Source organism: Puma concolor, chromosome A1, assembly GCF_028749965.1.
Source record: "Puma concolor isolate L17-30 chromosome A1, mPumCon1.1.hap2, whole genome shotgun sequence".
In the NCBI taxonomy this organism is placed as follows: Eukaryota; Metazoa; Chordata; class Mammalia; order Carnivora; family Felidae; genus Puma; species Puma concolor.
Window position 1 is genome coordinate 61,385,856 of NC_141667.1, and position 21,224 is coordinate 61,407,079.

Here is a 21,224-nt window from a genome sequence, read left to right on the forward strand (position 1 = left end):
GCCATTTGTGTGACTCCTTAGCACCCCCATCCTGAAAACTGTCCCTTCCTGTCACTGCAGCTATGGGCCATTTAGTTAATCTTTGATTTAGTCTTCCCACGGAAAGAGGGTAGTGTTGCCACAGGGAAAGGACTGGCACTATTTTTATTTTCCAGTCTGCCCTCTGCTCCATTCGGCTAAGAGGCTCCTCTGTGGGTATGTGAAGTGACCAGTCACCCGCAAAGGCCACTGGAGGCTACAGACAGGGCTGGCTCCCGCCGCCCCAGTGCTCTAGCCCTTGGGGATCCAGGATTTTCTGGGAACATGATTTTGGGGGTTCATCGGACTCTAAAGCCAACTATTACCTTTGGAAGCCATTTGACCTTCGGAAGTTCCATACCTCTTTGAGTCTTGCTTTCTGCTGGAAAGTGGACACAATAATATCAGTCTTGCAGGTTTATTGAGGTCATGCACATAAGTGTTTCATGCAATGCTGTGTCGGATAAAGAGCTCACAAATGATCACCTGCTTTTGCTTTTATGTGTTATTGCTGTTTATAAGGACTGAGGTTATGTCTCCTCTCATCAGTTGCCTAGTCAAACCTCTTGGGTCTCAGAAAATGGCTGGTTGACTGAAATCACCCATGTGGGCCAGAAGAGAGTCAGAGACTTCTCCAACATTCTCTTTGCCTTCCCATTCCCTATCTAGAATCTGAGAGCCAGCGCCAGAGTTTTACTCTAGGCAGTTGGGACAGGAGGGCCAGCATTCCATTCAGAGAATGAATGGACTGCTTAACATCCAGTCTTCAAAACTCATTCAGTCCAGTCCCTCCCCTGGCCCTGCCCATTCAAGAGTGAGCACTCTCCCCCGGGTGAAAGATAGACGGGCGGCAGTGAAACCCGAGCCCTATATGCTTCAGAAGCCTAACACCTGAATGTTCAATGTTCATCTCTTATGGCCTGGGTCAGACTCCCCTAAGGACACCTCTACCCTGGAGGCAGGAAGTTGGGCCCCAAATCTCAAAGCTTCAAGGGCTCTGGCAGGACATTTAGCAAATGTGGTGAACTGAAGGCCGGAAACTAAACAGGACCTGCCACTGCTTGCCAGCCTGTCTCACTGGGCCCTGTGATGTAGAACGGAAGCTGGCATGTGGCTCCCCAGCACTAACCAGTGCCTGTGCTTTGTACTTTGGACTCTGAGGTCCTCCTCAGCAAGCTGCCGAGAGCCTGGTGGTGGCCAGCATGTGAAGGGAAGATGAGGCCACTCGGGCAAGTGACCAGCATGAGGCTCTCCTAACACTCCACCCCTCAACCTCTTTGGTGTACAGGTGGTAAAACTGAGGCCAGAGCAAGGAACACCCTTGACTTAGGTACCTTGAGGCAGAGTCTGGGTGCTGATAGCTAGGGACACAGGGATGAAGAGGTGTGGCCACCCAGCAGATGGGCTCGACAAGTCCACACAGTGACTTAGGCTGAGACAGAGCAAGGGCCCTTGTCTCTTTAGCTGTGACCCTGCACTCTTGACCTTGTGCCTTCTTCTTTAGCAAGGCCTCCCAAATCTCTCTTCCTTGCTCTGTCTTGTCTCTTAAGTTCCAGGCCTGCAGGAGACTCCCCAGCTGAACTGTGAGCTCATGGGAGACAGGGGCCATATCTTAGTTATTTAAGAATGTTCAACACTCACCCCAAGGCCTGGTACAGAGTAGGGGCTCAAAAGATGGGTGAATGAAGAAAGGAAGGAAAGAGGAAGGGAGGGAGGCAGGGAGGATAGATCATACACCCTTCTATTTAAATGCCTTCTTCCTGTGGCCTCTACTCAACCCTTGTAAAAATAAAGCGGACCTCTGTCTCCTGATTTCTCTCTGTTTCCCTCAATATGTCCCCAGTCTTGCACCCTGAAGTTATCTTGCCGACTAAATCCTATTATCATTTCTTTCCAGTGTCATTTCTTTCTCCTGTCATTCTCTTTCCATCCTCAGCACCGTCCCTGAAGTCTAAACCCTCTTCATGTCTTAGCTGCAGCTGCCTGCCAACTGCATTTCTTCCCATTTCTCCCTCTCCTGTCCCCTCCAAACCAGACAGAGAGATAGTCCACCCAACTCTTTGACCCTGGAGCCCTACATCTAGAAATCCGTTCTAAGCAGATCATCAGACATGTGCACAGAGACCATCACGCAAGAGTGTTCAGCATGGTATTACATTTTAATAGTGAACAATTGGAGATAATCTAAACTTCAGTTTAAAAAAGAGTGGGTTACTAACATTGTGGTTCATCTACCTGATGGAGTAATATTACATCTTTGAAAAATTATTTTGAGGACTACTTAAAAACAAGCAGAAATTCTATTAGGTAAAAAAAAAAATGGGGGTACCAAACTGTATGTACAATGAGGTTCCAATCTATGAATAGATATGTGCACAGAAAAGGGAAATAGAAAAGAAATAAACTGAAATCTTGGCATGGGTTTTAGTTGGACTTAAGGGTTATTTTTTGAAGTTCCTCCTGATACTTATCTGTATCACCTACGTTGTCTTCAATAAACATGTATATTTAATCAGACCATAAAGAAATCATTTGCTGAATAAACATCTTCAGGTTTTCAATTCTTCTCAAGACCTTCAATGAAAGTTGTGCCTTCCCTGGCACTACACCACGGCCTTCCTGTCCACGCTGGAGCACACCCTGAACTTCTAGGCCTGGCTCCCACAGCCCCTGGCCTCAGCCCACTTTTGATCATGGCTCCCCGTCTACTAGCACATTCTTCTCCAGCCAGACTGGTCCCCTCATGGTTTCCAAACCAGACTTGTGCTTTATGCCCTGGCCCTGAACCTACTCTCAAATGATTCAGAAACACACACACACACACACACACACACACACACACAGACAAACAAAGAGAAAGAATGCAAATATGGCAAAATATTGAAAACAATTTGTGAACTAAGTACATGCTCCTAGTACTAATTTTGCAACTCTTTTATAGTTGGAGATTTTTAAAATTAAAAGTGGGGGGGGGGGGACATGAAGGAGCATTATAATGTGCTTCAAGGTATAGGCTTTGCTATGAAATAAGCTAAGTGGGCAGCAGTGACCTGAAGCGAGCTACTTACTTCCTAGGCCTCGGGTTCTTTGTCGGTAAAATGATGGTAACAAATATCATAGTGTATTTATGCCCTACGATTGCCTGGAGGATGGAATAAGTGTGCGCAAAGGGCTGGGTGAAGAGTCTGACACACCCTCGAGCATCGTGACCTATTAGTACCGGTGTTAAATATAGAAATCAGATTTTGAACGACGATGTGACCCATGATACTGTCTACCTCCCTGAGCAACTCAACCCTCGGATAACGAAGGGAAGTTCTGTGGCTCGGAAATCTTTTGCTAGCATGATTTTCTTCTTGCCTCTGGCCTGGGGCAGCCAGAGAGCAGTACGGTTCCCACTGGCATCCGTACCTCCAGGTCTTGGCACAGTGTCTGGCCCAGAGGAGAGGAGGAAGCCAAGAAGTACACAAAACCCCAAATGAGGGACTTGAAGGGCTCAGGTTGTGCTTTCAAGAAAGTTCTTCTCATCATATACAAGCTGGTAATTTTGCTGATGCAGCCATTCTACTCCCAGGAGCCTTCCAGGAGATGAGGCATTACCTTGATAAATTAGCTGTGGATATAGGCGTCCTGCAGTTGGCATGGAAATACAATTTTGTTTCCAATTAAGCCTGATTTCTAGGCCAAAGTATTTGCCTGCCTCACACTTGGAGGATTATTCCAGCCAGATCTATTGTTATCGACGGTGATAGTACTCCCAGGAAGTAGGCTTTCGTGGACACTGGCCCATCGGCCATTGAGTGGTTCAACCAGTCAGGGATGTGGCCTCTGTGTGCAGGTAACACTTTTCCTCAGGAGCTAAGTTTATGCAAGTAGATTCAAGAAAGTTCAACGTAAAGACAGGCAGTCTGTTTGTGGCAGAAATTTTTAAGATGGAGTACAGATAGAAATGGGTTGAGAGGGACAGAGAGGCAAGTTGGTCCTCAGTGGTACTCGCAAGAAAGAGAAGTGGGAATTTGCTACTAAGGAAAGGGGGCAGTAGGAAGCTCTCTGGGCTCAAACAGAGAAGAACCTGTATAATCAGAGGAAAGAGACATGTTTGTTCCAAGAGAGAATGAACATTTGAGGAGCATTTTCTCTGCGCCGGGGACAGTGCTGAGCGCTCCCCATTCAATACTGCACCGAATCATCACGAGCCATCTATAAAACAAACTATGTTATGCTCGTTTTCCAATTGAGAACATTGAGACCCAGCAAGATTCAATAAACTGCCCAAGGTCCCGGGCAATCCAGATTCAAACTCTCACTTTTGTGAGCTTTCTTCCCTACAGGTTCCCTCTCCAAAGACAAATAAAACACATAATTCAGAGCCATAAGGAGAAGGTCACACTCAGCTGAAACTTACCTCCCAAAAAAGTAAAAATGAGAAAAAAGCTTTTCGAACGTGGCCCGAGAGAAAGAGTAAAAATTACTGATAGCTGAGTCTACTTGGGGAAATAATCTGATGGAGAGCCAAACAACACCCACCTCTGTTTGGGTTTATTCCTGTCTTCCCCACAAGGAGTGAGGTCTGAGAACTGGGAGTGATGATCCAAGATGCTGAAGAGGCTCACACAAGGTCAGGAGCTCAGAAAGCTCTGGCTACTCAAAATCAGTGAAGTTCTGGCTTGTGGCTCAGGGAATTTCAATGGAGGGTGTATAAAACAGTGTTTAAAGACACGTATGTATAAGAGGTTTCTAAGAATATGACTACTTGAGTTGTCAATAGAGTCACAGGAAAAATTACTTAAATACCAAGAAGAGTCACATGATTCTTGGTATGGCCTGATTTTTATTACTAATAGCAAGAGAGGACTCCAAAGCTCTGTATAAATAAGCATGCTGTCAACTCCTGGAAAAATTCTAGAGTGGCTGAGTGTACTATTAAGCCAATGGTTTGGGAACAATTGGGAAAGAAAAGAAGGATCACTGAGAGAAGTGTGGGGTCTTGAGAGAGTCATGTGAGACCAGCCTCTCTTCCATTCTGCTTTTTTTTTAAGTTTGTTTATTTTTGAGAGAGACAGAGACTGTGCTAGTGGGGGGAGATGCAGAGACAGGGCGGGAGTCGGGGGGAGAGTATCCCAAGCGGGTTCTGCACTGTCAGCATGGAGCCCAAAGCCGGGCTTGAACCCATGAAACTGTGAGATCATGACCCGAGCCGAAACCAAGAGTCAGATGCTTAACCAACTGACCCACCCCGGTGCCCCCCATTCTGCTTAATAGAGTGAGCCGTGGGATTGTTGTAGCCCCAGTGTCCCTGGGTTCCCATCTAGTGTTTAATGGGCTCTGGGCTGGTGGCGGTGGAGTCAGACAGATTGTAGCTGACTGCATGGCCCCTGTCTGTCTCAGTAATGCCCACATCAGAAGATTTGCAGGGCCTTTTTGGACACATACTCAACCTACATCTGTTCACCCTTGAGGGATGTGACTCCAGGGAGCCAGCTGAAAGCCTGGGCTCTGTGAGAAGGTATATGGAAGCATCCAACAGATTCCCAGTACTGACTGTGCTCTGCTCGGCATTCTCCGTTTGTTATAAGGAGCACAGGCTGCAGGGCAGGAATCACAGAACTTTGAGGGTAAGGTCTGAAGCCATACTGTCCAGGTTTGAATCCCAGCTCTGCATTTTGCTAACTTCTGATCTGTGATAGGCTAAATTCCTCCTCTGTGCCTCGGTTGCCTCATTTAGGATGTGAAGATAGCAATAGTAAACTAAAGAATATTGCTAGGATTGGGGCGCCTGGGTGGCGCAGTCGGTTAAGCGTCCGACTTCAGCCAGGTCACGATCTCGCGGTCCGTGAGTTCGAGCCCCGCGTCGGGCTCTGGGCTGATGGCTCAGAGCCTGGAGCCTGTTTCCGATTCTGTGTCTCCCTCTCTCTCTGCCCCTCCCCCATTCATGCTCTGTCTCTCTCTGTCCCAAAAATAAATAAATGTTGAAAAAAAAATTAAAAAAAAAAAGAATATTGCTAGGATTAAATGAGCTATACATGTAAAAGCTAGGTAGCAAGGCCCTGTTTTTAGTTTGTGTGTATCAGGAAAGAGGGAGCTTGGTAAGGGGTGATGGAGATTATAAGAGATTAAAGACTGCAACTGAGGGAGAAGATGCAGCCTTTGGATAAATCCGCAACTCTGTCCACCCATCAGCTGGAAGTTGTTGGCTTTGCATCCCTATTCATCCCTTCCCCATCTCCCAAATCCTTTAAGGAAGTTGGCTGAGGATCATCTGTTTTATGTGAGTGGGAAGGGAGAGTCATGGAAATCTAGGAAGCAGCTGAACATCTTAATATTATTGCGAACATTTTTGACCTTGCAAGCCTCCTCTGTGAAAAACACTACACTACACTGGGATGAATTTCTCCCTGTCTTTCTGATCTTGCTTTGATCTTCCTCTTGTCCCTCCATGTGAAAAGGCAGCCACTGGTGAGGTACAGGATAGTTACACTTTGTTCAAACAGTATACTCCCAAACATTTCATATAATTCAAAATTCCCTAAATGCAACTCTACTCCAAAAGACAGGAGATAACATTTACGCACCAGCCTGTACTGTCAATTAGCAATAGAATGACTGCAGTTTACAATCCACTCACTTGAAAAACGAGCTTTAAAATTAGGAGAAATTCTGGATACATTGTTGATGGAGTGGGTCTGGAATCATTTCAATAATTCACAGAAAGATTTTATCAATATTTGAGATTGCACTGTTTTGAATTTGCGTAAGTTAGGTTCCTTCCTTTTTCTTCACTGTGAAAAAGGAAGACCTTGGTAATGGTGGGGAAGACTGGCAAGGATGGAAAAGCTCCTTGAAGGCAGGCAGTGGGTCTGATTGATCTCTGGCCTCCCCATCCCCTGTCTCTGATCCCTACCACATGGGCTGATTCCCAGGGGAGGGGCATAGAGGAGCAAGCCAGGTGCACCTCTCCAGGTGTGAGTCACTGGCCCGTGAGATGAAAAGCAAAAAACGGTGGAAACACAAGATGCTCATTAGCAGTGATTTATTAAGAACTGATGAGGGCTTTCTGCTCCTAGGCAGCTATTATCCCAAAAAACATTTTTCCTCAGTGTCTAACTTATCATGCTCAAATGCCCACTATTTCACGCTCATCCTGTACATGGAGTTCTGTGAGCAGCAGGCAGATATAATCCAGTCTTATCGACAGGAGGAGGGCATGTGTCCCAAGCCAATGAAGGTCACCATTAATGATGCATGGGGCACTGGGGGCTGGGCATTTTTCTAGAGGTACATGGCCTTTCCCCTCGCAGGGGCTGTTTGAGTTTCTATGTATCTTAGCCCCAAATGCAGATGCATGAAAACCATGTGTGAAGGAGTCCCTTTAAGCGAGACTTATGGTGGGGACTTTTTCTTATTATTATTTATATCAAACTTAAATTTTTGAGATACTTGCAGATTCCCATACCGTTAGAAGACATAATACAGAGACATCCCATTGTATGCTTTGTCTAATTTCCTCCAATGGTAATGTCTTCCCATTAGTACCATTACCATAGTACAATGTCACCTCTGAGGCTTTCTTAAAAGACTCGGAGGACTTGAGACTTCCCTGACCCCAGAAGGGAGAACCTCTGGGGAATGGTGCAGTCCCCTTGGAAGGAATGTCCCCAGATAAGAGCCTGGAGGGTATATGGGGTATATCAGGGCTCTCTGGTTAGAAGTAAGAGATGTTCATGCAGATTACAGATGCTCTCCCCTCACATACCTGACCAGTGGTATGAGAGCACCACTGGGTTCCAGGGACGTAGCACTAGTCCTTACCTGGTCCCTGGGGCTTTGGGGGACTAGGGCCCTCAGCCTTTCAGCTGCGTCTGCTCAAGTACTGTGGTTGACAGTCCTCTCTGGAATGACACACACAGCCCAGGGCTTGATTCCTAGCTCCTCACCTGCTATATGAATGACCTTGGCCAAAGACATCTTAGAGCTTCAGTTTTTCATAGTATCTTATAGAGCACTTGCCATATGCCAGTCACTAGTCTAAGAAGCTTGTAGAATAACTAATTTAATACCAACAATCCTAAAAGGGAGATATTATTAGTTCCTATTTTGCAAATGAGGAAATTGAGGTATTTGTCCAAGGTCACCCAGCTAGTGAATGGCAGGGTTGGGTATTTGAAGCCAGGCAGTCCACATCACAAGTTCACATACTTAACCACTGTCCTGTGCTGTTCTCTCCTCTCTGAGGTAGGCTGAGTAGTACCTTGCTGAATTTCTACAAGGCAAACTGCTTAGCACAGTGCCCAGCATGTAATACATAAGCACCAATAAATGCTAGCTAACATTATCTTTGGTATAATTGCTTCTGGGAGCTTCTGAGTATTTATTTCTTATTATGGTAATTAATAATTGCTTCCGTTCTGGCCACCTACCATGTGCCAAACCTTCATTCAGCCCTCCCAACCACCCAAAAGGAGGAGTCACTTTTTCAAGATGAAACAACTGTGAATCTGAGAGAAGAAATCTGGCAGAGGCAGAGACAAGATTTATACCCTGGGGCTGCGTCTAGAATCACAGCTCCAGAAGGAACTTCAGAGATGCCAGCCTAACTTCACATCCAGCTCAGGAACTGCACTGTCAAACAGTCATGCATCCATTCCGAAAAGCCCGGTGACAGGGCACTGCTTCTCTACACCAGTGGTTCTCACGCTTGGGGGTACCACAGAAGCCCCTTCAGCCATTGTTAACATACAGAATGCTGTCCCCCTCCTCCATCCGCCACCCCACCCCACTCCACCACACTCCCTTGGGCTGGAGCCGGGACCTGAGAACGTGCATTTCTCCCAAGTCTCCCCAGAATGCTGATGTTGCTGGATCAGGGACTGTACTTTGAGAACCACCGCTCTAGGGAAACTTCTTGGAGTAGTAACAGTAGAGACGATGGCATCCTCCACTTATGCCCTTTTCATGTGTGAGACAGGCTTCCCTTGCAGGGCCAGTGCCTTATACTTACCTGCATTGTAAATTATGCATCCCCATCTATGTGGTTACCTTCCTTCCATAGAGGGCTCTTAAAATTGTATGTTCTCAAAAGCCTGCCTCTGATTGGAGCCCAACCCCTCCCCAGCCTACTTCCACCTGTTTGGGGACATGAGGCTCACCCTTCCAAATCTTCTTAAAATAATACCTACCGTTGCTTTTCTCATTAAAAACAACACCAATGAAACCACACCTTCCTACTGCTGAAAACTTAGAAAAGTATGAAAAATAAAAAGAGGGATGAGGAAGAAAATGAAAATTAACCACCATCCCAATCCCTCTGTTAATATTTTGATGTATTTTAGTATATTTCCTTATAGCCTCTTGATGTATATATGTATATTTTATTGAAGTATAATTGACATATAACATTACATCCGTTTCAGGTGTACAACATAATATTGCATATATTGCAAAATGATCACCGCACTAAATCTAGTTAACATCTGTCACCATACATAGCTACAAATTTGTTTTCTTGTGATGAGCACTTTTAAGATTTACTCTCTTAGCAACTTTCCAATATGTAATACAGAATTGTTAACTATAGTCACCATGCTGTACATGACATCCCCATGACTTAAGTATTTTAGAACCAGAAGTTTGTGCCTATATTTGTTAATTTTGGAATAAAAATGCATATAGTACTGAGTGTCCTAAAAGCAATATTCTAAATATTCTGTATACGTGGGACCTGCTGTCCCATAATTTCATTATGGAATTCAAAGAAGGAACTGAGGTTTGCCAGGGACGGCAAAGGTGGGCCTTTGAGCCAACCGAGAAAACACAGGCACAGAGATAAGCATCATTGTTGTCTGTGGGGCGGGGTCCGTGGTGCAGTAGAAAGTGGGTTTGAGCCAGTTGAGTGGGGGACAGGCGATGGGAAGCTGTTACCAGCTGGCCTGGAGCTCTCTGAAGCACCAGGGGGCTGTTGCACATTCCATATCCCATCCTATCAGGAATGAGTTAACAAAGGGATTTCCCAAGGCCCACCCACGTAGCGGAGGGTGGGATGGATAAGAGCCCTAATAGTGAGAAGGCAGGGGGAGGAGACATGGATACATGAGTAGGGAGAGGCCTGGGGGCCCACCCAGTCCCCTCCGGCCGAGCATGCTGTGGCATGGATAGGTCTACTTCTGAGCCGCCAGGATGGAAAGGGACTGGTTGATCTTCACCATGGCGATAATGAGGAGGCCACCAGTCAGCAGGAAGGTGGGCCAGAAGAGAGAGAAGAGCAGGGTCTGGGGTCCATAGAGGCGCCGGTACAGGACAGTGGTCTCATTCTCCCGAGTCGTTGAGAAGCAGTAGAAAATCCGATGCTCGTGGAAGTTCGTTCTGACCTTCTCCACATCGGCCCGGGCCACCTGGTAGTTTTCCAGGCTGCGTGGGATGTAGGAGCACTGTGAGGGGAAGCAAGAGCACCCATGAAGTCGGAAATCCCCGTCGCTTTGGGCAAGATGAGGGGCTGGCATGAAGTAAGGGAAAGTGTTGGCTTTGGCGTTGGGCCCCCGGCTGGGAGTTGGGACTGGTTGAAGCTTGGAAGGCTGTGCACTGCTTGGTTCCAGAGGGCACCTTCACAGTACAGTGTCATTTGTGAGGACAGTGGCCCAGGAGCTGCTCGGGGTACATGCCCACACCTGGAGGGGGGGCCCAACTGGAGTCCTAGTTCTGCCTCCACTGGCTGTAGAACCTTAGGCAAATTGCTCGCCTTTCTCAACCTTGATATCTTATCTCTTAAATGGGTTAATAGCAATATCTCCTTCAAAGGATGTTATTAAAGACGGGCTTCAAACTTAACTGGCCAATGAGTGACACAGACCGAGTAGGCTCTGCATTTGGATCGAGGGCAGAGGTCATACGCTCAGTCGCCCACGGGGCTCACACTGCAGCATTCACATGTGAAGTGGGGGAGGGAAGAGATGACGGGTGCCACCTGACACTTCCCCTGGTGCCAGGGACAATTGTCGGGGAGGGGGGGGGGGCTGATGAAATGAAGAGAGCCAGAAGCTTCCAGACTGGCAGTCCTCACGCCATCCGGACGATGCATGCCACATGATCCAGAAGACCTGTTGTAGCCAGGCCTCCAAAATTTCAAGAAAGGCCAGAACCCCAAATTTTAATGTGAACTCCCGCAGTTTTAAAACATTGGCAAAAATTTGAATCAAAAACCCTCCGTGGTTCTAGCCCTTTGTGAGCCAAAAAAAGATATTGGCAAGCCAGTATTTGATACTGGGATTCAAAGGAAAAAGACATTACATTTGAAAGAGCTTGTGCAGGCAAAGCACGGCACACACTTAATTCTGACACTGGTTGTTAGGAGCCTCTGGCCTGGTCAGGTGAGGTCTATCTGGAAAGTTCTGCAGAGGAGGCACAGAATGGAGACCCTGCTTTTATCTCCGTTCTGTGCCGGGAGGTCTGAATGTTATGTATATGAGGCTCTGGGAGATATTCTGCAAAGGTGGTCCCTCCGTCACAGAATCTGCAGCAGACCACCTGGCCAGAGCGCAGCTTCCCGCTCACTCTGAATTACTGAGGGCAGGGTCCAGAAAACAAGTGATCCCTTCCTACAGTGGTTTGAGACCACTGGCCTAGTATAATCATGTCCAAGATCAACATGTGTACTGTTGAGCCAGCCTCTCCCCAGGCCTTGGTCACTTCCTGGATGTGAATGAGACCCCATCCCCAAAGCTGCTGGCCCACACGGCACTCATCCAGCAGTAAAGAGGATGGTTGCATTCACGTTCTGACAGCCTGGGATGTGGGGGAACTGCCACCCAATTAGGTTCCCAGCCAGCCAGGGAGCAACTAAGGCTGGGAAACACTGCCTCCAGGGAATCTGCCAAAGTAGTTGGACACTGCAGGGTCCCATAGCAGGTGAATTCAGAATTCTGAGCTGAGAGGACCTAGCCTGTCTCCCCAGTGCCTCTCACTATGACCTTGGTAACCTACCCCATTGAGCAATGGTGTGGCTGTGGAACCAGACAGACCTGGATTCAGCCACCAGTTCCAAGTTGTACAACCTCTCTGAGTCTTGCAAAATGGGTATGTGAGGACATTAGAAGAGATCATACATGTAAAGCCCAAGCACAGAGCCCAGCACATGCTAAGTGCTCAGTAAATGGAAGATGCTATCAAAAGTAATAACAAAAATAGGGGCGCCTGGGTGGCGCAGTCGGTTAAGCGTCCGACTTCATCCAGGTCACGATCTCATGGTCCGTGAGTTCGAGCCCCGCGTCAGGCTCTGGGCTGATGGCTCAGAGCCTGGAGCCTGTTTCCGATTCTGTGTCTCCCTCTCTCTCTGCCCCTCCCCCATTCATGCTCTGTCTCTCTCTGTCCCAAAAATAAATAAAAACGTTGAAAAAAATTAAAAAAAAAAAAGTAATAAAAATAATGTGACTTAACTATGAAATGCAACAACAGCTCTTTCTTTCCATTCTTAAAGAGGGACTGGTGGATAAGCTCTCAGGTGAGGGCTTGTGCCCATCCTGGGCCCCTCTGTGTCTTTTGCCAGCATGTGGTCATGCTGGATCCTTTGGTGGGACTTTTTGACAAGACACTGGACAGGAGTTCACTTTGCAGGACCGACCTCAGAGGACTGGGGCCTATCTGCATCCTCTGTCCCCTGTCTGGGATCCAGCTACCTCTGAGTTATATGAAGGATCTGAAATGGTCCAACCTTTCCCCAAGTCCTGTGACAGCACATTCTCAGCACAGAGCATGGGAAGGGGCTTAGAATCTCCTGCACTAAGGCTCATGGGAGAACCAGTAGCTGATCAGTAGCCTCCTTCCTCAGAGTGAGGCTGGGGGGTGGTAGCCTTGACTGGCCTTTCACACATGAATCCCGAGCACGCCCAGCTGGCCCAGAGCACTGGCTCCCTGTACTCCAGAGCTGAATGAAAGTAGATGGGGTAGCTGGCGCACCAACCCAGCTGCTTGACAAAACCACAAAGGGCGCTTCCACTGTCCCACCAGAGCAACAGCCTCTTTAGCACCTCTTGGTGATGCCTGGGTGCTAGGAGAAAGAAGACAGAAGAGTCTGTGCCTACCAGCCTGCACTGTCCTTACAGGTGCAGGCAGAGCATGCCCACATGCTCTCACATGTCTCACATGCTGCAGACAGCTCACTACAGGGGCAGATCTGGCCCCTTGCTCCTCTGAACCGGCAACCTCAGAGTCAGGCAGGCAGCCTGCAAGCCGGCCTGCTCGCAATTCCTATCACACCAGTGATCCCTTCTGGTTGTCTTTGGGAATTTGCTTCTTGCTCCTTGGGATAAATCAGCAGCCACTGAATGCCAAAGAAGAAGCAGGAGTCAGGTAGGTGCTGATTCAGGAGGACGTAGGGGCTCTATCCCCATCTGGTGGGGCTGAGTCATGTTAGTGCTGACAAAACAGGTCTGGTCACCTTGCACTGTCCAGACCCATTTCTCTTTGACCCCCCGACACTGTCAGTAATCCCACTGTGCACCATCAACACTCTGCCCTTCCCATCCCATCCCAGCAGCTACCAAACTCTGACTGTCAGCATCCATCCTCACTGCAGGCCCTACCTCCATCCTGGCTGCTTGTCATGGCCCCAGGCTCTCTGCCCAGTCGTTGAACTTCACACTCCTCTGTACCACTCTGATCATGCTCCCAGGACCACAGACCCTTTAAAGACTCCTGTTTGCTCGCAGAGGTAATTCTAAGCCTTAGAGTCACCTGGAGAACCCTAAAATTCTGCATCAGTTGGTCTGGTGTAGGAACCGTTTTGTTAAGTCCCCAGGTGGTTCCAATGCATGGCCAGAGTTGACCAGTGCCAGATTGCCTGATCACATTTCAATTCCATACTTGCATAGTCCTTGGCAGAGATGACAGGCACACAGCTTGTACTGTGCCAGAATATCATTAGCATTTCCCTTCTTTATGGTCTATACTTGGATTTAAGTTTCCGGTAACCAGTAGAGCCTTCCCCTAGGAAATGGTAGGCATTTATGACCCCACCTCCTGCTAAAATCAGCACCATGGAGCATTATTTGGAGTGAACTTGTTCCAGATAAAGCTCCGGCTTTCTGGTACAAATGCAAAGGAACTTGACCTGTCCCGGGCCCAGGTTGATGAGACAGGTCTCTACCTGTCCCAATGGAATCGGAGAGATCGGACCGCCTTGGCATTTGCTCTATTTGCTATTCAGGCAGACCAACCTCTATGTCTCATGAGGTTGAATCATTGTGTTTTTTGGTAAAATGGTGATTGTAAATAAGCTTAGCCCTTCCCCCAATTCGCTTCCTTACGCTGGACTTCTAAAGCTTGGAAAAAATCTCTACTGGATATAAAGTCTAACTCCATGCGTTGTAGGATAGCTTCTTCTACCCACTTTGCTAATGGTGCTGTGTTGTGTCTTGCACTGGAATTCAACACTTACTTCTCCTTTCCTACTGTGTTGTGTTCGCTGTTTCACCCGGATATCCTTAAAGACGATCTTTTTATCAAAAAAAAAAAAAAATCAGTAAAGTGTTTTCTATAATCTTTTTTTTAAAATATAGGAACTAATTATTATCCATAACTTGTAGTGTTTTCACTAAAGTTTTGCTTCTCTCAAAAAAACATATAAAAACCTTTCACAAACAAAAAACTTTCTGATTCCATAGGTGGGTCATGTGGAGCCCATCTCTGCAACATCTTCCTGTCCCACTGAGCTCTGCGTTGGTTTCTGCAGGACGCCTTCCAGTACCTTCTATTCTATGCCCTCCATTTGCCATGCATGCTGCCCTCCATGTTTCTGTGTATCTCACCCCTGCTGATTTTTAAAGCCTAACACAAATACTTTCCTGACACCCTCACCTCGCTGTTGGCTAGAAAAAGTCACTCCTGCCCTTGACCCCATAATTTTCTCTTTTCCTCTCTATGGCACTGATCCCTCCCCATTAGATATTATTTCCCATGTAAGCTCTCTCCTCCTGAGTCCAAAGCTCCTGCCACAGGAAGTGCTCAGTGACTATTGAATGAATGAGTGAATGGATAAGGCCAACTTGTATTTTCTATAGGAAATACTAGGATGGTGGGTTGGGGGTGCAGGAGGTAGTGATGGGAAAAATCTCCCAAGCACTGGTTTCCAGAGATTTCTCCAGCCTCTGCTTTCCTGGGGGAAGCGAGGGGTATCTCAGGAGTTCCCTCCCATGGGGTCAGCTCTGGGTCTGGTCTCTCATTTGACTCACCTTATACAAGTGCCGGCTATCCACCTGACATTGAACTCAGCACACTACACAGCCTCTGTCTTCATTAACAGCACTCCAGCAAAGGTGGCAGCTGAGCTTAGAGGGGCTCACTGCCTGCCCCAAGTCATACAGCACTTAGTGGCAGAGTGGGGATTCCAACCCAGGTCTGTCTAACTCCAACCCAGAAGAGCTAAGTCTGGCTGGACCTCATATCAGCTGTGGACCCTCATCACGTAGGCTCAGGTTCCATGCTCTAGAGTGGAGATGTGGATCCAGTTAGGAAGAGGCCCATGCACCTGCCAGGGGCAAGGGAGATATGTGCCCATCCCCTCCCCTCCCCCAGTCAGTACCTGCTGGTTCTGGTCACGAGTGTCCTCCGTGTGGTACAGCACAGCCCACCGGCCCACAGCTGACACATTGACCCACAGGCATGGGTACTGGGGCACCTTTTTGCCCTCCAGCTCCTCTTGGTCCCTGATGTTGGTCTCAATCAGGTGGCACGTGGATTCCTGGGTCCACACGCTGGGGAGACCATGTGCACATACATACATATCTCAGAACCTGGGTGGCACAGAGCACCAGGTTTAAACCCCTTTGGAGAGACTAGGCCTGGGACTTCCATCTTGCCATAATCATCTAGCACTAAAGGAGTGTGACCCCACTCACAAGAAGCATAGAATCAGAATATCAATGCTTTTAAGCCTCTTAGAGATCATCTAGATAAATGATTCTCCCCCGGGCTGCTGACCCAAAGCCCTGGGGAGCTTTTGAAAAGATTTCCATGTCCTAGCCATGCCCCAGAACAAGGGAATCAGAATTCCTAAGGTGGGCGGGGCCCAGGCCCTGATATGTTTTTAAAAGCCCCCGCCTTGATTCCGCTGAGCAGCCAGACCTGAGACCCCTTAGCCCTTAGCCACACCATCCTCATCTTGCAGGCGGTGGGAAGAAGGGCTCAGAAAAGTCGAATGACTTTTCTGAGGCCACACCGGACCTGTGCCTTTTCCCCTAAAATGAGTGGATGTAGAAGGGACTTGATTTGTGCCAGGGTAGGGAGGTTGGTGGGGATGGCGGTCAACCTGGAGATAACGTGTCATAGGCACACAGCAGTCCTGTACAATGCCTCTCTCGGGTAAGATTCCAACCTGGAATCGCTCCAGGGTTATAAAACATGGGGAAGAAGCAGGCCCAGGAGAGGCTAACAGGCTCATCAACCCATCAGGGGATCACCTGTGACTCATCTCCCGTTTATCAGGCAAGACACACATTGCCAGATGGAGGGACTATCAGCAGCTGGAAATGTCCAGAGGTGAGGGTCTGAGACTTATCCTCAAAACACAAGTGGAGAGAATGGATCAGGAACTTCACACCTTTTCCTTTAAAAGCTCGAGTGGTTGACATGTCAGGGAGCAAGGGCATGGAACATCTGTGAGCTTCCAGAACAGAGCTCCAGGGTAGCAGGCTTTGGCTCAGTGTGACATTTCCTACTCAGAAAAGCCCCAAAATGAAATGGTATGTACAATGAAGTACTGAGCTCCCTGTCACTTGAGGTATTCAACAGGAGGCTAGACGCCCACCTGACTAGGAGGTTTCCGAAGGGGAGTCAAACTGTGCAAATGAGCTATGAAAATCTAGAACTCTGATTTCTCTGAGGTTAAACTCACGCTGGAGCATTTGCTCTGATCCTTCACCGTTTCTTGTGAGAAGGGCCTCCTATGTCTGCCACCCCCAGGTCCCAGAACCCCGGATGAGCAGGGTCCGGTCAGGCCTACCCTCCCTGCACTTGAACCGTGAACCCTAAGGCTGAGGATTGTCCAGTCTTGGAAGGAAGGATTGACCTTCCTCCCTGATGTGAAGTCAAGGGGAGGGGTAGGAAGAGGCTGGGGTTCCTGGCAGAACAGACCCTTGGGAGAATGGCTGGAGGGTGGGGCAGCCAGGAGAGTGCAGTACCTTTTCTGGTAGAGGGGCAGCATGGTCGTGCCCAGGATATAGTAGGCAATGACAGCACACACCACCATGGCCACACCCAGGCAAAGGGCTCGAGTCTCTCCCCGCTTCTGGGCCATCACCAGCTTCTTCCCCATGTCCACTGCAGGCAGCGGTCATTTCTGGAGCCACAGAGGCAAACAGACATGGGATGAGCACAGGCAGCAGGTAATCCCCACAGCGGGGACAGGTAAGAGGGGAGGGTACTCAAAGATCAACACCACCTCTAGTTTTATGTGGAGTTGCAACTTCAGAGGGCTTTTTTGACCCCAATGTGAGCCTCCCATCTGCTCTGAGAGGCAAGTATCATCCCCTTTCCACCGTTGAAGGATCCGGGGCCCAGAGAGGTAGAGTGACTAGTCCAAGGTCGCATGTATGATAGGCTCACTATTGGCTCCTAAGAGGAGGTCCATATTCTCAGCCCTGGAATCTGCGGCTGGTACTTTACATGGCAAAGACTTTAGGGAATGCTGAGATGGGGACATTATCCTGAATTATCCATGCAGACCCCAAATGTAATCACAAGGGTCCTTTGACAAGAGGAGAAGGTAAGAAGCCAGAGGAGACTTTGGACTTCTGGCTTCCAGAACTATGTGAGAGGAGATTTCTGTTGTTTGGGGCCACCAAGTATGTAGTAATTATTATGGCAGCAATAGAAAAGTAATACATGACATAAACAGAAACAGTAGGCAGCAGGTGTGGAACACCCAAGCACTTTCTCCTAGGACACTTCACAGTTTACCAAACAATCCCCAGGCAAGGCTGGCCAGGCTGAGGGCAGCAAGCAGAATAGGGACAGCAGGGCCCCCAGCAGGCAGCCAGGTAGGCTGAATACCCCGAACACAACGGGCTCTTTACTGGAGAGTGGGGATGCACTCCAGAAGCTGCCATTGGTGAGTCCCCTACCTTCCAGGCTACTCAGTCCTCCCAGGGGCACTGCCTCCTCTGCTGCATGCCTTCTTGTGTCCTCCCAGCCCCTGGGCACTCCTGACACTGGGAAGGCAGGGGTGTTGGGTGACCAGGTCTGGGAACTCAGGAAGAGAGGAGAGGAGAGGAGAGGAGAGGAGAGGAGAGAGGACAGGGGAGGGGAGGGGAGGGAAGGAGAGGGGAGGGGAGGGGTTCCCCCTATAACAGAGAAGTTTGGAACCTGCTGTCTATTCAGGTCTCACCTGTCTGTAATGCTCTGGTGGTACTGTTTACCTACACTGAGAGAGTAGATTTGCAGAGTGGTGATAAAACCATGCAGGACAAAAGAATGGGGTGAGGATATGGATATGGATACGGTTATCGGTATGGATGGGATTTAACAACCACAGGGAGGGCCTTCAGACAGGAAGAAGAGTAGGAACTGCTGATATCCCCTGAGGCCTGGATAGGAAGAAATGGATTGCCGCTATAAGAGGAGGGATTTCAGTTGGACTCCAAGAAGAAATTCTCACTTTTGAGAGTTGCTAAATATCTGGACTTTTTGGATATATCTTTCATTTGGAAAAGTCACTCAAAGTCTGGGGTGAATTTCGGAAAGATGGAGAATGAAGGAGAAGATAGGATTTTGGAGGGTCTTCTAGACCTGGTATTTTGGTTGACATTCTCTTCCTTAAGGACAGATTGTAGAGTATGGTGTTTAAGGGTTTGGTGGGGGGTGGGGCAGGGAGGACTCTGAGGTCAGCAGATCCAGGATCAAATCCTGACTTTGCCACTTAGCAACCATATGACTATAAAACAAGAATAATAGTACCTGCTTCAGAGAGTTCTGACAAAGATCAAGTCACATGCCAAATATCACATATTGATCACAGGGTCTGGCCCGATGCAGGCTGTCACTAAACATTAGTTACTAGTATAACAAAGGGAATCCTGAAGGTTTGGAGCAGAAGCCCCCAGTGCTCTTGCTGAGCCTATTTTTTGTCCCACTCCTCCCCCGGGGACAAATGCCAGGACCAGCCCTGCTCTCCGGGTGGCTACACTCTGGTGCTCTGGGAGCTGGGACCTGAGTGCTAGGACACTGAGGTACTAGAGTGATCCAGCCATGGAGTGATCCCCCAGTAGGCCACCAGACTATGGGCCCAGACACCAGCCGTTCTCGTCTCTCTGCTGACACCACTGTCAGCCCCTCTGGAGCCCAGAATCCTGATGGACCTCCCTTAAGGAAGGAAGTTCCGCGGCCAGCCTCCCTCCCCCCACGATCTCCCCACTAACCCCCGGTCAGTCGTCAATCGTTGGAGAAACCACTCCCCAAGGGCTCTGGACGCACTACTCACAGTCTCCCGTGCCCTGGAGTCTTCAGCAGGCAGATACTTCTTGCCTGGCCCCTGCCCCCACCCCAAAAGAGGCTGCCTGAGCTGCAGCGAGAAGCTTGGGCTCCCAGCCCATCTCTGGGAAAGCGGGCTTTGGTCCCCATCTGGGACAAGCCTCCATGCCCAAACATGGTCAAGTCTGAGCACACAGCCCCGGGACACAAACTCAAGAGAGTAGGTACCAACCCAGGAGACAACAGCAGCCGTTACCAGGCCCCCACACCTGCAATTTCCAGGGTCTGTAGAAAACAGATTTTGAACAACAAAAGACAGCAAAACTGAGAAGCCAGGAAAGACCATCCCGGTGCATTTAGAGACATTTCTTCATCACTCAGTCTCTCTGGTCTGGCACAGAAGTCAGGAACGGGAAATGATTTTCCTTTTGTTGACATGAGGGAAGGAGGAGGAGTTAGAGCTCCAAAGGGTTGGGCTTATCAGCCACTAGGGGGCTGGCATTTCCCCACAGGAGCCTCCAAACCCTCCAGAGCCTTCGACACTTGCATGCTGTGTGACCCTGCGCAGGTCACGGCACCTCTCTGAGCTTCAGTTTTCTCAACTACATTATTGGGATTTTTTTAAAACTTACTTCGTTCACAGTAATGATGAAGGTTAGGAATAATGGAGATTTGAGGCAGAGGAAGAGAAATCCACCTTTTAAAGCCCAGCCAAGCAGAAGCTGAAAGCAGTGACAGTCCCACTGCTGTCCCAGCCAGCCAGGTCCAGGGGCAGCAGCCTGCTCAGCCAGGTAGCCTCTTCCCAAGGTACTTGTCCTTTTGGAAGAGGGAAACAGGCAAGAAATGGGGCCCGTGAGCTCTTCTGCTGCACAAAAGTGAGCCCCCCTCCGAAATGCTGGGACAAGCTCTGCTCTCGAAGGTATGTGGAGAAAGACTCCGGTCCTTAGCTGGCTGTGGGGCTGTAGGTGAAGGGCAAGGAAATAACGATACTACAACAATAAAGATTAGTGCTCTGCATTCACCTGGGCTGTTAGAAATCACAAAACGCCTTCCCAACTTCAAACCTCCAACACTCTAATGTAATAAGCACTGCGGGCTCATACTAATCTATTCAGGTAGAGGTTTTTCTACCCATTTTATAAATGAGGTAACTGAGGTTCAGAGAGGTTAAATAGAGTGCCCAAGGCAAATTGCTTTGCATCTTTGTCTCAGTTTGTCCATTTCTAGAATGGAGATAACTATACCTAAACCTTCGGTGCCTCTTGAAAAATAAGAGATCACCTAAGCTTTCTGACCGGCAGATTGTGTTTTCCAAAGATGGCCACACCAATATGCATCCCATCTCACATGCTCTTCCTGCAATGTGACATCAACGCTCCTCCATCAAGAGGGGCATCTGTGTCCTTCAACACCGGCAGGGATCTGTAACCACCTTGCCAATAGAATGTGGTAGAAGTGACACTGTGTGATTTCCAAAGCTAAGTCATAAATAGCGATACAGCTTTCACTGAGCACCCTCTCCCGGGACACCTCCCTTGGAGCCAGCCACTGTATCATGGGGAAGCCAAGAGGTCACATGGAGGTGTTCCAGCCAACAGCCCCAGTTCGCTTCTCAGCCAACAACCAGCATCCCCCACCGACATGAGTGAAGGAGCCTGCCGATGACGCCAGCCCCAGCCTTCAAGTCCCCCAGCTGCGGCCACACACATCATGGAGCAGAGACCAGCCACCCACTCTGTGCACTCTCTGAATTC

At 48.6% G+C, this 21,224-nt stretch overlaps 2 protein-coding genes across 4 annotated transcripts in view; one reads left to right on the plus strand and one right to left on the minus strand.

Annotated features, from left to right (window-relative positions):
* Nucleotides 1-21,224, plus strand: part of KCNIP1 (potassium voltage-gated channel interacting protein 1) — a 345,603-nt gene that overhangs the window by 13,856 nt on the left and 310,523 nt on the right. The window lies entirely within an intron of this gene.
* On the minus strand, nt 9,367-19,866 carry KCNMB1 (potassium calcium-activated channel subfamily M regulatory beta subunit 1). Of its 3 annotated transcripts, none has more exons than XM_086714154.1 (4): nt 19,703-19,866; nt 17,184-17,341; nt 15,587-15,758; nt 9,367-10,442 (listed from the first exon to the last, which is right to left on the minus strand). In XM_086714154.1, the coding sequence occupies exons 2-4, from the start codon at nt 17,315-17,317 to the stop codon at nt 10,173-10,175; spliced, it is 576 nt and encodes a 191-aa protein (XP_086570280.1). In that variant the 5' UTR covers nt 17,318-17,341; nt 19,703-19,866; the 3' UTR covers nt 9,367-10,172. The 3 variants fall into 3 exon arrangements, with proteins under 3 accessions (XP_086570280.1, XP_025780542.1, XP_086570332.1); XM_025924757.2 differs by lacking the exon at nt 19,703-19,866 and adding an exon at nt 19,481-19,631; XM_086714206.1 differs by lacking the exon at nt 19,703-19,866 and having other exon boundaries at nt 15,587-15,797; nt 17,184-17,298.

What these genes read in the sequence shown, in the direction of transcription:
- KCNMB1 (XM_086714154.1), bottom strand. Translation starts at nt 17,317, where the DNA reads ATGGGGAAGAAGCTGGTGATGGCCCAGAAGCGGGGAGAGACTCGAGCC. An exon ending in CTGCCCCTCTACCAGAAAAG is followed by an intron (nt 15,759 to 17,183) that starts GTACTGCACTCT and finishes TGGTCTCCCCAG; the next exon opens with CGTGTGGACCCAGGAATCCA. An exon ending in CTCGTGACCAGAACCAGCAG is followed by an intron (nt 10,443 to 15,586) that starts GTACTGACTGGG and finishes TTCCCCTCACAG; the next exon opens with TGCTCCTACATCCCACGCAG.